Consider the following 15,470-nt stretch of genomic DNA (forward strand, 5'->3'; position numbering starts at 1 on the left):
GGCCACTGGTATAATGTAGTGATAAATAACATTGTACACAGCTGGAAAATACTAACAGAGTGAAGGGGTATGGGAAGATACAGATGAAAGAATATCAAGTTGTGCATAATGTAGGATGAATAAGTTTAGATATCTAATTTACGATATGAGGACTATAATTAAAGAGATTTTTGCTGAAAGAGTTGATTTCACGTGTTCTTGCCACATGTATACCAAATGGGTAACCCTGTAAGATGAGGGATTTGTCCATTGCTTGACTGTAGAAATCATTTCACTATGTATATGTGTATCAAAGCATCATCTTGTATACCTTAAATATATACAATAAAAACATTTTAAAAGTAATTGAGAATAGATTTTAAGTGTTCTACCCACAAAAAATGAGTATGTGAAGTAATGCAAATGTTATTAGCTCAATTTAACCATTCTACAATGTATACTTACTTCAAAATATCATATCATATACCCTAAATATATCCAATTGTTGTTTGTCAGTTGAAAGAATAAATTGAGCTGGGGGTGTAACTCACTGGTAGAGTACTTGCCTGACATGCATAAGGTCTTGGGTTCAATACCTAGCACCACATATACAAAAAGAATAAATTAGTTTTTTAAAAAAAATAAAGTATAAACAGGTAAAGTCTGAGAAAACCATTAAGAAATCCTAGGGGCTAGAGTTGTGGCTCATCGGTAGAGTTCTTGCCTCACACCTGCAAGACCCTGGGTTAGATCCTCAGTACCACATAAAAATAAATAAGTGAAATAAAGGTATTGTGTCCAACTACAACTAAAAAAATAAATATTTTAAAACAAAAGGAAATCCTAGAATGTTGGAATACATGACTTTAAAAACAGTGATTCTCAAACCTTTTTATCACCTTAGCATAGTCTTCATCCCACTAAATGTCTATGTTTCATGCACCCACATATCAAGAATGAGACTTTTTACACCTATATGTTAACTTCTTTTTACAAATGAATATTATCTTTTCTCCAGTGATACTTGTTTAATATTTTTGAGACTCTTCATTTAACGCAGTTATAATAGTTGATGAACCTGATCTCATTTTGTCAGTTTTATCCTGTTTGACACCATCCTCTCAAAAAAAATAAAATAAAAAAACAATAACAACTATATTGCCCACCATTATTGCAGCTTTGATAGACTGGATTTACCATTCCTAATTTTCAAATACTTTGGTTAATTTCCCCCCAAAATGAAATGACCGAGTTGATAAGACTCATTTCCTCTGGGGCTAGCTAAGAATCAGCTGCAACTGCAACGGTAGATACAAGACAAAGTTTATTATCTTGTTAAGAAAGTTTGCTGCAGTTTTCATACTTGGGGAATAAAATGCCTGAGACCTAAAAGCTTTAATATGTATGAAAACAAAAATCATCACCTTATCATATACTTGGACCTGAAGTAGGTAGGTGGTTATATTATCTCTTTTATTGTTTATATTGTTTGTTTTCTTCTTGTCAAAAATAGTCATGTAATTATTTCTGAAGCTTACTCTAGTGCCTCACAATGACCATCTTATCGTCCTGTCTCGTTCTGCTTATCTCTGCAGGTAAAGGTTGCCATCCTTAAATACATAGAAACTCTGGCCAAACAAATGGATCCAGGAGATTTTATAAATTCCAGTGAAACTCGCCTGGCAGTGTCTAGGGTCATCACTTGGACAACAGAACCCAAAAGTTCTGATGTTCGGAAGGTGTGTTTTCACATAAGGTTTAGAAGATCAATTGGAGAGTTGGGGTTGTAGCTCAGTGTTAGACCCTTGACTAGCATATGTAAGGCCCTGGGTTCAATACCTACCACCACAAACAAGAAAAAGATCAGTTGGAAAAGCAAGTCAGTAGTTTTGGATTGCCAGTGAAGGAAGAATATTTTAGAATTCTACCAGTTAGCAATGAATTATGAAGGACTTTTTAAAAAAAAATAATTCTTTTAAATTATCTTAAATTTGGTCCAGTTAATTGAGCATAATTTTCAAAATTGGAATCAAAAATAGCTGTCCTTACTACAATCCTCCCAGCCTCAAGCACAAAATATTCCAAATTATTCTCCTTGCATTTACCTATGTATTCCAAACAAGAACAGATGCTGTTTCTTGGTTTATCCATTTTAGGCATTATTTATTGATCTATTGATAAATATAGACATACTGATCTATCTTTGTTAGGATTTAGCTTTCCCCTATCTTTCCCATATAACTTTCCTATATCCTTCCCCATAATCTTCAAACTACTTTATGACTGAATTGTTGGTAGTCAGTAGAAAAGGTTTACATTTGGATATGCACATACACTTGTGCCAGGTGGTTTGCTGCTGTCTCCTTTCTTATAGAAACTTTGTCTTGGAGTTAATAATTTGCCTTGTTTTCATTTGCCTGAGCTTTTTAAAATGTTTTTGAAATACTTTTTAATATTTTCACCATCTCTGTCACATAATTATAGCTAATATTTTTTTTTTACTCCAAAAGAGGTTATTTATTTTCTGGAGAACTCCTTCTTAGACCTCTTCTCTTCACCAGTTTGGACATAATCTCCCCTAAGCCTTCTGTACACGTCTTCCTTGTGAATCATTCTTTGTGAATCTTTTCCTTCACTATTGCAGAGGAGTATCCAGAATATAAATTTTGTGACCTTCATTAACAATGATAAACACTGCACCTGCTAAGAACAGAGAGTGCATTTTTTTTCAAATATATGTGTAAAATTCTGCATGCTGGGTCATGAAACAAACCTCAATAGTTTCAAACAATAGAAATAACACAAAGTGTGTTCTCTGACCACAGTGGAAAAAAATTAAAAATCAATAATAGAAAGAAACTTGGAAAACTCTCAAATAAATGATATTGAACAACTTACTCTTAAATAACCACTAATTCAGAGAAGAAATTAAAAGGGAAATTAGAAAATGCATTGAGATAATGAAATAAAGACAAGACCTAACAAAACATGGGATGCATCTAAAGCAGTGCTTAGAGAAAGCTATAGCTGTTGATGTTTATACCAAAAAAAGAAAGATCTCAAATTAGTAACCCAACGCACTATCTTAAGGCACTAGAAAAAGGTGCAGAGCAAATCTGAAGCCAATAGAAGATTTTAAAAAAAGTTAATCAAAATGAAGATAGGAAAATATTAGAGAATATCAGTGAAACCAAAAGTTGGTTCTTTGGAGAAATCAACAAAATTTCCAAACCTCTAGCTTGGTTGACCAAGAGAAAATGACTTATAGAAACCATTGGCTCATCTTAGGAGTTGGGGATGTGACTCAGCTGGTAAAGTGCTTGTCTATATGTGTGAGGCCCTGGGTTCAATCCCCCGTACCACACACACAGAGAAGAGGAAACCATTGGCACGATTTTAATTAAGAGAGTTTTGTGCTATTTTATATAAAGGAGAAAAGAATGGAAAGGGTAGACTAGTATTAAAAAGAGCATAAGTTCTCACATAGGATATATGTAATATAGGATATATGTAGGATATATGTTAGAATATATCTCAAGCTAATAAGAAATTAGTATGTAAACCTATGAATGCCCAACAAATGCAAAGAGAAATTGAGAAATACAAAACCTTCTCTATAACATTGGTTTCTGTAAATTCTTATGTGTATATTACTTTGATTTAAAGACCTGAATTTTTTTTTTTCTTTCTGTTGTTACTGGGGATTGATTCCAGGGACTCTTTGCCACTAAGCTATATATATTCCTAGACCTTTTTATTTTTTTTTTTTGAGACAAGGTCTTGCTAAGTTGCTGAGGCTGTCCTCAAACTTGTGATCCTTCTGCGTCAGCCTCCTGTGTCACTGGGATTACAGATGTGTGCCACCACATCTGGCTAAAGACCTGAAAATTTATTTTAAATGTAATATATATCTAGTAAAACATATGACAAAAAAAATTTAAAAGTAACAGAAATAAACGTCTTGATCAAAATACACTAAAGCTGTAGCAATTTAAATTATGTGATGTTAGAACAGAAATAGATCAATGGGTCATAAAGAATGGTCCAAGAAACACAGATTTATGTAGAATATTGGTCCACTTAAAATCATGTAGAAAGGATGTACTCTTCAGTAAATGATTTGGGAACCGTCGAGCTATCTATAAGAGATGATGAAACGTTAATCTCTAAACCAAAATAAACTATAGATGGAGTGAAGTATGTTTAATAATGAATTTGTTAAGACAAAATTAACTAATGTGTTGAAGCATACTCCCATACGATACATGCTTTGTTGTTTTTAATAAAATGAACTTGTGTTATCACTGTTGTTTTATGTATTTCTCCTTCAGCAGTATATAACAGACCAATCTTCATTTCTGCATAAATAGACCTACATTATCTTCTATAACTATTGTATAATATTTCATGATTTCAATATAACATAATTTAGCCATTCCCCTACTGTTGTATATTCAGATGCTATAAACATAGAAACACTTAGGTTTTTATAGAATTAGGTCAGAACAGTTCCAGAACTTAAGTTTCTATAAATATGAATTTCAGTATTTGTCTTTTAATAACTCAATTGATTACTATAGGAGAAGAAATGTATAAGGTTTCTTACAAATCTGAGTAGGCTTTTTTGTTATTGTTCCCATTTCCACAAAATATTAGCTATAGTTTAGCTTCTTCAGATTGTAGATTTGTTAGATTAGCTATTTGAGAGTCTAGATACTGTTGATTTATTCAAGATTTACATATATTGAAAAAGTAGAATTTGAAATTTTTTGCTCCTTATAATCATTTATTAGGAAAACTGAAGTAGTAACATGTTGACAGAAAGTATCTGGTTAACTTTTTTTTTTCTTCTTTTGTAGTGGGAATTGAACCCAAGGGTGTTTTACCACTGAATACCACCCCCATTCCTTTTTTATTTTAAGACAGTGCTTCACTAAACTACTTGAATTTGCAATCCTTCTGCCTTAGCCTCTTGAGTATGTAGGATTGCAGGCCTAGGAAGAAAGGGTCTGGTTATCTTTTGCTTCTGTTCTATTTGTTAAACTTTTTGTATTCTCTTTTAATTTCAAAAAATAAATGGTAGGTCATATATTTTTTTAATCTCTTCCTAGGGCTAAGGATGTAGCTCAGTAGTCGAATGTTTCTATCTTTCCCATAAAAGAAGTGTGTTTTGTTTTTTATTGTTCAGTACTGGATCAAACCCAGAACCTTGAATAATAAAATGCTCTAACCAACCCCTCCTTCCAAAAAAATAATAATAATAATAATAATTGAAGTAAGAACATTTTTATTTGCTCTGGGAAAAATAGTTAAACCTCCCGATGTTTAATAGAAACGTTAAAGAAGACAGTCATCTTTGCATAACCAAAATGCATTTATTGAATTTACTGTGCTTTTTTTTTTTTAAGGCAGCACAATCAGTGCTGATTTCTTTATTTGAACTCAATACCCCAGAGTTTACAATGTTACTAGGAGCTTTACCAAAAACTTTTCAAGATGGTGCTACCAAACTTCTTCATAATCACCTTCGAAACACCGGCAATGGAACCCAGGTATTTCTTGCTTACTTTCTTGGCTACTGTATAATCTGATGGTTGGTTTAACAGTAATTATTTTCCTTTACATGAAATAAACTTGAGCCTCATATATGTTTTCTGTACTTGCCAGAGTTTCCTGAGTAAAACTATATATTGTCTTGGAAACAACAGAGGCCTTAGGCTTGCCGTGTTTATATTATAATTTGTATACATTAGGGCACTGGTGAATACTGGCTAATTACGAATAATGAAAGCCAAATGTGAGCAGAATATGTATGAAGGCACCAGCTTTGGAAGCCATTAGAACATTAGGACATGTTCTTCCGATGAACCAATCCTTATTTCACTATTAGCAGAGATGACTTATTGCAGGATTAACAAATAAGGTTGGAGAGGATAGTACATAATAATCATAGGCTTGTCAGTTGACCTGTGCTTGGATTTTATTTTGAGGAAGTAAGGTGGGAGTAAATGAAACATTGCAATAAGATATAAATCTATATATAAATAAATTTTATTTAGTAACCTGAAAAACTGGACTAAAATTTTAGGGAGTTTTTGATAACAGATATAAAAAATGTAGATGCACTTGATGGGAGGCTTAAGGCAAAGTCTGAGGTTGAAAAATAATCTGAGAATAATTTTTTTGTGTGTGAATTAGAGGAATTATTTCACTATATTGTAAGAGATACAGATTAATAACATGGCCACATTTTACTCCATTGGCGTCTTTATGAAAATCATTTGCAAAGCAAACTAAGAGAATAAAATTTTATCATTAGTAATTGTTGGAAGTGGATAATTATCTCAGAATAGAATGCCCATTTAAAATTTTTAGTTTAGGATCCTGTTGAATTCTTGAGGGAAAGGATGTTGATAATATTTGAGACAAAGAAGCAAGTAAGGAGAAAAGATAAAAACACTAAAGAGTTAGATTTCTGAGTGAGGAGAAAAACTTTCCTCCCAGAAACCAGATATAAGTATATGAATATTTAAAATATTGACCAATAACTGTGGCTATTTCATGTGTTCCTATCTCACAATTGTATTGTTTCCTTAAGAGCCTTTTACTTACCTATTATATGTTAATATTTATTTGACTCCCTTCATCAGAGTTCCATGGGGAGTCCTTTGACAAGACCAACTCCACGATCACCAGCCAACTGGTCCAGTCCTCTTACTTCTCCTACCAATACATCACAAAATACTTTATCGCCAAGGTAATAAAAGGATAACTTTTCATCATATTTTGTATTTGCAAATTCTCAATCTTAGTGAAGTATTAATAAAAGGGCTTTCTTTTTTTTGGCGGGGGGCTGCTGGGGAGCATACCCAGGGCCTTGTGCATGCAAGGCATGCAGTCTACCAACTGAGCTATATCCCCATCTTGATTTGAAAGGTCTTAAAATAGTATAAACAGGGACAGGTGTGATAATGCATGTCTATAATCCCCGATACACAGGAGGCTGAGGCAGGTGGATCACAAGGTCAAGGTCAGCCTCAGCAACTTAGCAAGACCCTGTCCCAAAATATAAAGGGCTAGAAATGTAGCTTAATGGTAGAGCACCCCCGTAGGTTCAATTCCCAATATTGCCAAAAATGAAAGGAAGGGGGAAAAAGGCAATTTTAAGTTTATTCGAAAACTAGCCTTTTAAAAGAGAATGTTTTGCCAGGTATGGTGACTCATGTCTGTAATCCCAGCAACTTGGGAGGATCATAAGTTCAAAACCGTCTCAGTACCTAAGCAAGGTTCTGAACAAATTATCAAGACCCTGTCTCAAAATAAAAATAACACCTGTAATCCCAGTAACTTGGGAGGCTGAGGCAGAAAGTTCAAAGCCAGCCTCAGCAATGGTGAGGCTCTGAGCAACTCAGTGAGACCCTGTCTGTAAATAAAAATAGGGCTGGGGATGTGGCTCAGTGGTTGAGTGCCTCTGGGTTCAATTCTCCAGTACCACCACCAACAACAACAAAGATAATGTATTGAATGTATTTTTAGTTTTATGTGGATACAATATCTTTATTGTACATTTGTGTGGTGCTGAGGATCGAACTCAGCGCCTCGTGCATGCTAGGCCAGCACTCTACCACTGAGCCATACCCCCCAACCCAGAACATTCTTTTTCTCTTTCCACATTTTTTTATTGGTGCATTATAGTTTTACATAGTGATGGGATTTTTTGTTGTTGTTTCATATTCATAACATGAACACAATATAATTTGGCCAATATTAAACAGAACATTTTTGAAGGTAGACAAACTAGTTGTTAAAAGCTGTACAATCCAGAGTCATTGTAAGCAGTCCTTGGTGAGGAACAGTAGGATATGTACTTTAACCATTTATAGCTGCCACATTTTATTTTGTTAATGATGTTTTGGGGCTATGCATTCTCTAATTCTGTCTTTATCCTACATAATCTCCTCATATGTGTTTGTATTGTAAAACTATAGAGAAATAAAAATTAGTGTTATCTTTTTCATAGTGCATTTGATTATGACACAGAAAATATGAACTCTGAAGATATTTATAGCTCTCTTAGAGGTGTCACTGAAGCAATCCAAAATTTCAGCTTCCGTAGTCAAGAAGACATGAATGAGCCATTGAAAAGGGATTCTAAAAAGGATGATGGCGATTCAGTGAGTATCTGAATATTCTTATTTTGCAGACTATTTAGTTTCCATTTAGATTTTGTTTTTGTCTGCTTTTTTTTTTTTTTTTTTACTTTGCTTTGTAGCATTTCACACAATTTTCTAGGGATCTATTCCTCTTCAGTTATTTACTGTGTGTCTACCGTTTGTCAGGCACTTTTTTATGCATTAGAGTTACAAGACAAGTAGCTGCCCCCGAGTTCATTTGTTTGTTTGTTTATTTATTCATTCATTGGTATCAGAGATTACCAAGGGCACTTAACCACTGAGCCACATCCCCAGCCCTTTTTTAACTTTTTATTTTGAACAGGGTCTTGCTAAGTTGCTGAGGCTGACTTTGAACTTGTGATTTTCCTGCCTCAGCCTTCCAAGCCACTGGGATTACAGGAGTGTGCCATCATTCGTGGTTCGTTTTAGATATTGGTGAAGAGTTGATTATTATGGAGTTTTAGTTTAAAATGTCCTTGGAAGAAAATGAATTTGTTTTAGTGTGGGTCAAGGAAGGCATCTTTCAGGAGATTACATTTGCATTTAATTTAAATAAAGCCACAGAAAATGTAGAGGAGAATTCCATGACAGAATTAACATGTGCAGTGACAGGAGCAAACTTGAAGCCTTTGAAGAAATCCAGTGTAGTTGTAGAATTATGAATGAAAGAGGGAGTGGAACATGGGCCATAGCACATGAGTCTTACAAGATAAAATAAGGAATTTAAAATTATTTTTTCTCATGTTAACTATAGTAATTAATAATGATTTGCTCCATCAGGTTATATGGCTCCCATTAAGACTGTTATGACCTATCTTTTTTTTTTAATAGTTATTTTTTAGTTGTAGTTGGACACAATACCCTTATTTTATTTATTTATTTTTATGTGGTGCTGAGGATCGAACTCAGAGCCTTGCACGTACTAGGCAAGTGCTCTACAGCCGAGCCACAACCCCAGCCCTGTGACCTATCTTTCTTAACATATGTGAATATTATTTAATTGATTGCCTGTCCCATTTGGGGGATTTATTTATTTATTTATTTATTTATTTATTTATTTGGGTAATTGGACACAATATGTTTATTTTACTTATTTATTTTTATGTGATGCTGAGGATCGAAGCCAGGGCCTCGCATGTGCTAGGCAAACGCTCTAAAACTGAGCCAGAACCCCAGCCCGAGGGGTTTATTTATTTATTTTAATTTATTTTGTTTCATTTTATTGGTACCAGTGTGCTTTACCACTGGGCCACACCCTGTATTTTATTAAATACAGGGTCTTGCTAAGTTGCTTAGAGCCTCACCAAGTTGCTAAGGTTGGCTTTGAACTTGCCATCCTCCTCCCCCAGCCTCCAAAGCTGCTGGGATTACAGGTGTTCACCTCCGTACCCAGCAGGGTAATTATTTTTTACTTTGCTGCTTCTTAGACTTTACTCTGACGGCTTCAACTTTTCTTTTTAAAACAGCCATCTTGCCATTTCCTATGGAATTCATTGTTTCTCAATGTTTACAAAGTTGCAGAACATTATAGTATTTTGGCACATCTCTATAGAGGGCTCTTGTCTGCTTTCCTGACTCCTTTCCCACTGTTGTTTTTCTCCTGTGTCTATAGCAGAGAGATAGCTTGTACTAGGCCGAATAAACTGGCTGCAAAAAGCCAATTTAGCATTCATATTCAAGACTCCCTATCCTGAAAGTTACATGTTGTGCAACGACAGGTCAGTAAGAGAGATGGTTGATTTGACACTCAGGCTCATCTTGTTTTCTCATGGTATAAGGTGGGGAATTCAGGTAGTTGATGTGATAAAAGTGAGTTCAAATCCCAGATTCCAGCAGTTATTGGGTAATGAAAGGATTATTTCTAAGCCTCGGGGTCTTCCCTAGTTAAATAGAAATATTGCTATGTACCTTAAAAGTTGTTGCAAATGTGAAACATGTAGCTCTTTTGAGTCAAGATCTCTCTCCTGAGGTCCACATTCATACTTTCTTTTTTTTTAAACATTTTTCTTAGTTTAATTGAATGTTTTGCTTTTTTAAAAAAAATATTATGTTTTTATTTGTTCTACTTAGTTGTACATGACAGCCGAATGCATTTCAATTCACATTCAAACTTTTAACTACCCATTTCAAGTCCTGATTTTCTCCCTGAAACTACTATTCTCTATCTTAGTTGATGACAACACTAGCTGCTCAGCAAAAACCTGAGACAAAGAGTTGTCTTTAAATCCTCCCTTTTCTCATCTTCCATACCGAGTCAGGAAACTTGGTGGCTCTACCTTAGAATATACCCACTTCTTACCACTGCCTATCTGGTTCAAGCTATCATCATCAGTTCTCTCTACTAGGTTATTAAAATAGGCATCTAATTGGCCTCTTTGATTCCCCTTGGACCTTCTGTACTCTTTACTCCTCTTTTCACAACTCAATAGAAGGTTCCTGTCACAAAGTAAAATCCACAGTCTTATATAATAAGCTCCTCTTGCTATTATCTCACCTCCTGCTACTTTTCTCTTTGTTCACTCAATTCCTGCTACACAGGTCTCCTTGCTATTCCTTGAACTTATTGGGCATGTTCCTGCCTCAGGGTTCTTACATTGACTATTCTGTCTGCCTGAAACACTCTTCCAGATAGTCGCCTGGCTAATTCCTTCACATTTTTCCAGGCTTCACTCGAATGGCTTCTCAGTGGTCCCTACTCACTTCTAGTTAATCTGCAACCCTGTTCTTCCACCTCAGCACTCATGATCCTTTAATACCACACTTCTGTTCTTTTTTTTCAATCACTAATCACCTTTTACCATACTATATACTTTACTCATTAAGTGTTTTTTTGTTTGTTTGTTTGTTTGTTTGTTGTTTTATTGTTTCTGACTCTCCACTGGAATGTAACTCCATGAGTGTAAACATCATTTTATCTTTGATTCACTAATCTAGTTCCAATGTCAGGAACAATGCCTGGCGCATAGTAGCTACACACTAAATATGTGAAGAATGTTTGTTAAATGTCTGGAAAATGGCTTTGTACATAGTAGCTCAGTAGATGGTAGTGATGATGATACTTATGGCAATAAATATTTTGATACTAGTATCTGTATCATTATTATTATTGATATTTTGGCAAGTGTGATTATGTAGCCCAACTCTATTGGCATCCTTCCAAAAGTTAAATAGGACTTTTAAGCCCTTCTTTCAAAAGAATTTTCTTTAAAGGAGGCCTTTTTAAAGTATGTTTTTCTTATGCTTTGTTGACATACTTTTCATTGCATAATTTATTACCTTGACAATAGCATTTGGCAGCTAGTTCTGTATTGTGATGAAGTCCTTTCACATTTTTAGCTAGCATAGAGAAGCTATTACTAATGACATTGTACGTATTATTTGGTTGAATCATTGGCAAAGGAACTGTAACAATCATTGGAGGCAGCATTCTTTCATAGTTTCTTATTTGCCCTCACAGTTGTGGCTTCTTTACATCTTAGGCTTTGTCATTTCTAATATAAGTTTTAAATTATATTGATTGTCATTAATTTCTTCCAGCTGATTATTATTACTTTCTTAAATAGCCTTTTAAACAGTAGGAAAACCTCTTTTTATAATGTTATAGAGATATTTTAAATTAAGTCAATTTACTGTGCCTTCCCCTTCCTGTCAATAGATGTGTGGTGGTCCCGGGATGTCAGATCCAAGAGCAGGAGGTGATGCTACTGACTCAAGCCAAACAACTCTTGATAATAAAGCTTCGTTGCTCCACTCGATGCCAGTTCACTCCTCTCCACGCTCTCGAGACTATAATCCCTATAATTATTCAGATAGCATCAGTCCCTTCAACAAGTCTGCCCTCAAGGAAGCCATGTTTGATGATGATGCTGACCAGTTTCCTGATGGTATGTTCTGGATCATGCTGCTACTACACTGTGTTGTTTTGGAGGGCTGATAATCAGCCCTCCAAATCTTTTATTGTAACTTCCTAAAACATAAGGATCTTTGGAATGGGAATGTTTTCTCCTGTCTTTTAGGAGCTCATTCCTAATGGTTTTGATAGTTTTCTTCCCTAGAATAAGAAACGGGGCGGGGGGGGGGGGTATCTTGAGATTATCCTCACAATCAAGAAAATTGGAGGAATATCCTCCAATAAACAATTCAAACTAATTGTAACTCATAAATTTAGTGCATTCAGTCATCGATTTTTATACCACAGTGACAAAACCTTTTGAGGAACTACCTACACATTCTTTATTATAAACCTAAATAAATAAACTTTTATTAATAAGAAACATTTAAGGACCAAATATAGGAAAAACTGTCATTCTAGTGAAGTGAGGTGAAATGGGCCTAGGTCTAAGCTCTGGCACTAAGTAAGTTACGTAACCTGGTAAGGTGGTCAACCCTCTTAGGTCTCAGTTTTCACCTCTAGGAAAGAACAGTGGTGTAATGATCTAATTCACATCTAAGAGATTTATAGAGATGGAGTTGCTTAATGTGAATTTTAAAGTTAGGCCAGTTTAAGCAGTGTTGATTTTCTCACCAACACAGAATGTTTGAATGTTTTTAATTTGTTATGATTGTGTCAGATATAAAACAGGCCATCCTAATGTGTTTCTTTGATTATTAGGGAGATTGAGAAATTAGAAATTTTTTTTATTTTTGTATCTTGATGAATGAACTAGTATCTTTATTTGTATATTTTTAATTACAATGAGGTTGAGGAATCATGTTTTAACCAACCTCTTACGTTAAAAAACTTAATATATCATGATATAATGAAGCCAAAATTAAGACAGCTTTAGCAAACTAAATTTAAGTTGCGTAAGGACCTATATTTTAATCTAATTGTCACAAATATTTGACTGTGTTACTGAGGTGTAGTCATGACGTCAGTGTAATAGGAGTGAATAAATTGGATCTCATGAAAGTATCCTTGGAACACTATGTAGTAGCAACAGCCTGGTGAATTCAGACTTAGATTTAGCAGCTTTAATCATTTAAAAATTCTTGATGCATATGGGTCACAAACTGGCAGACTAAATTGGGCCCACTGACTCTGTACCATGTATATGTGTGTTTTTATTTTAAAATAATCATTTTTTTAAAATTTGTTTTTAAGCTGGGGGTTGAACCCAGGGAATCTCTACCACTGAGCTATATCCCCAGTCTTTTATAGTTCTTATTCTGAGGCTGGCTTCAAACTTTGGATCCTTCTGCTTCAGCTTCCGGGTCCCTGGGATTACAGGCATATGCTACTATGCCTTGCTTGTCTTTCATATACAAGAAATCATTGCCAAATTCAGTGTTGTGAAACATTTGCCATTTTTCTTCTAAGAGTTTTATTATTTTAGGTCTTATATTTAGGTTTTTGATATATTTTGAGTCAATTTTTATATTTGTGATATGAAGTGAAGTAGGTTAAAATTAATTCTCTTGCATGTGGATACCCAGTTTTCCTAGTACCATTTGTTTAAAAGACTGTCCTTTTCCCATTGAATCTACTTGGCATCACTGCCAAAAGTTCTTTCACCAGGCTAGGAATATAGGTCAGTGAAAGTATAACTGCTTAGCATGCAGTCAGACTGACCCTGGGTTCTATCCATAGCACTGCAGAAATAAATAAATAAACAACATACATAGTTTTTTTCTAGCTTAGAGATAGGACTCATGGAGAGGTGTTAAATTTTATAAAACTTTTTCTGCAGAAATTGAAATCATTTTTTTCTCCTTTATTCTATTAATGTGTGTACATTAATTGATTTTTGTATGTTAAACCATTCTTTTATTCCAAGAATAAATTCCACTTGGCCATAATCCTTTTTTTTTTTTTTTTAAAGAGAGAGTGAGAGAGGAGAGAGAGTGAGAGAGAGAGAGAATTTTTTTTTTAATATTTATTTTTTAGTTCTCGGCGGACACAACATCTTTGTTGGTATGTGGTGCTGAGGATCGAACCCGGGCCGCACGCATGCCAGGCGAGCGCGCTACCACTTGAGCCACATCCCCAGCCCATAATCCTTTTAATATGGTACTTAAATCAGTTTGCTAGTTTTTTGTTGAGGATTTTTGTATATCAACATTTTTGAGTGTTGATAAGGAATATTACATGGTCTACAGTTTCCTTTTCTTAAAGTGTCTTTGTCTTCAATATCAGGGTAATGCTGGCTTCATAGAATGAATTAGAAAATGTTCCTTTTTCTTCAATTTTTTTTAAAAAGTTTGAGAAGTATTAGTTTTTGGTTTTTTTTGTTTTGTTTTGTTTTGTTTTTAGTTATCGGCAGACACAACATCTTTGTATGTGGTGCTGAGGATCGAACCTGGGCTGCATGCATGCCAGGCGAGCACACTACCGCTTGAGCCACATCCCAGCCCAAGTATTAGTATTGACTACGTAAATGTTTGGTAGAATTTTCACCAGTGAAGCCCTTAGATCTAGGATTTAATTTTGTCAGTAGAGTTTTGATTATTGATTCAATCTCTTTATAGTTAAATAAGTTGGTTCATTTTTCATAGAATCAGAAGTGATGTCTCTACCTTCATATCTGATTTCAGAAATTTGAAAGACTTTTCTTTTCGTTTTAATCCATCTAGCTAAAGGTTTATCAATTTTGTTAATCTTTTTGAAGAAACAGTTTTTTATTTCATTGACTTTTGTTTTTGTATTCGTATTTTGCTTATCTCTAATCTTATTGTTTCCTTCATTCTACTAACTTTAGGTTTAGTTTGTTCTTCTTTACCTAGCTCTTTAAGTTTATAGTTCGGTTTTTGATTTGAGATCTTCCTGGTTTGGTTTGGTTTGGTTTGGTTTGGTTTGGTTTGGTACTGGGAATTGAATGCAAAAGCAATTTATCATTGAGCCATATCATTCCTAGCCTTTTTTATTTTCAAATAAGTTCTCACTAAGTTGTTTCCGGCCTTGTTAAAGTTACCCAGGCTGGCCTCAAATTTGATGATGCTCTTGCCATAGCCTGCCAAGTCTCTAGGATTACAGGCATAAACCACTGTGCCCAGCTTTTGTTTTTTGTTGTAGATGGATACAATACCTTTATTTTATTTGTTTATTTTTATGTGGTGCTGAGGATCAAACCCAGTGTCTTATGTTAGGCAAGCGCTCTACCACAGAGCTACAACTTCAGCCCCCAGCTAAGTTTTAGTACCTTATGTTTTGGGGTTTTTGCTTGTTTGTTTGTTTGTTTTGTTTTGTTTGTTTGTTTAATACCTTTATTTATTTATTTGTTTATTTATTTATTTTTATGTGGTGGTGAGGATGGAACCCAGTGCCTCACATGTGTGAGGCAAGCACTCTACCACTGAGCCCCAGCCCCAGCCCCATGT

At 34.6% G+C, this 15,470-nt stretch overlaps 1 protein-coding gene across 28 annotated transcripts in view; it reads left to right on the plus strand.

Annotated features, from left to right (window-relative positions):
- CLASP2 (cytoplasmic linker associated protein 2) overlaps window positions 1-15,470 on the plus strand; it is a 228,227-nt gene that overhangs the window by 190,057 nt on the left and 22,700 nt on the right. For all 28 annotated transcript variants that reach the window (XM_081283484.1, XM_081283485.1, XM_081283481.1 and 25 more), the window contains 5 exons: window positions 1,575-1,718; window positions 5,388-5,531; window positions 6,630-6,736; window positions 8,000-8,153; window positions 11,809-12,037. In XM_081283484.1, the coding sequence (XP_081139610.1) occupies window positions 1,575-1,718; window positions 5,388-5,531; window positions 6,630-6,736; window positions 8,000-8,153; window positions 11,809-12,037 (778 nt within the window). The remainder of the gene's footprint in view (window positions 1-1,574; window positions 1,719-5,387; window positions 5,532-6,629; window positions 6,737-7,999; window positions 8,154-11,808; window positions 12,038-15,470) is intronic.

The sequence above is a fragment of the Spermophilus citellus genome (assembly GCF_964194105.1).
Source record: "Spermophilus citellus genome assembly, chromosome: 3".
Classification (NCBI taxonomy): Eukaryota; Metazoa; Chordata; class Mammalia; order Rodentia; family Sciuridae; genus Spermophilus; species Spermophilus citellus.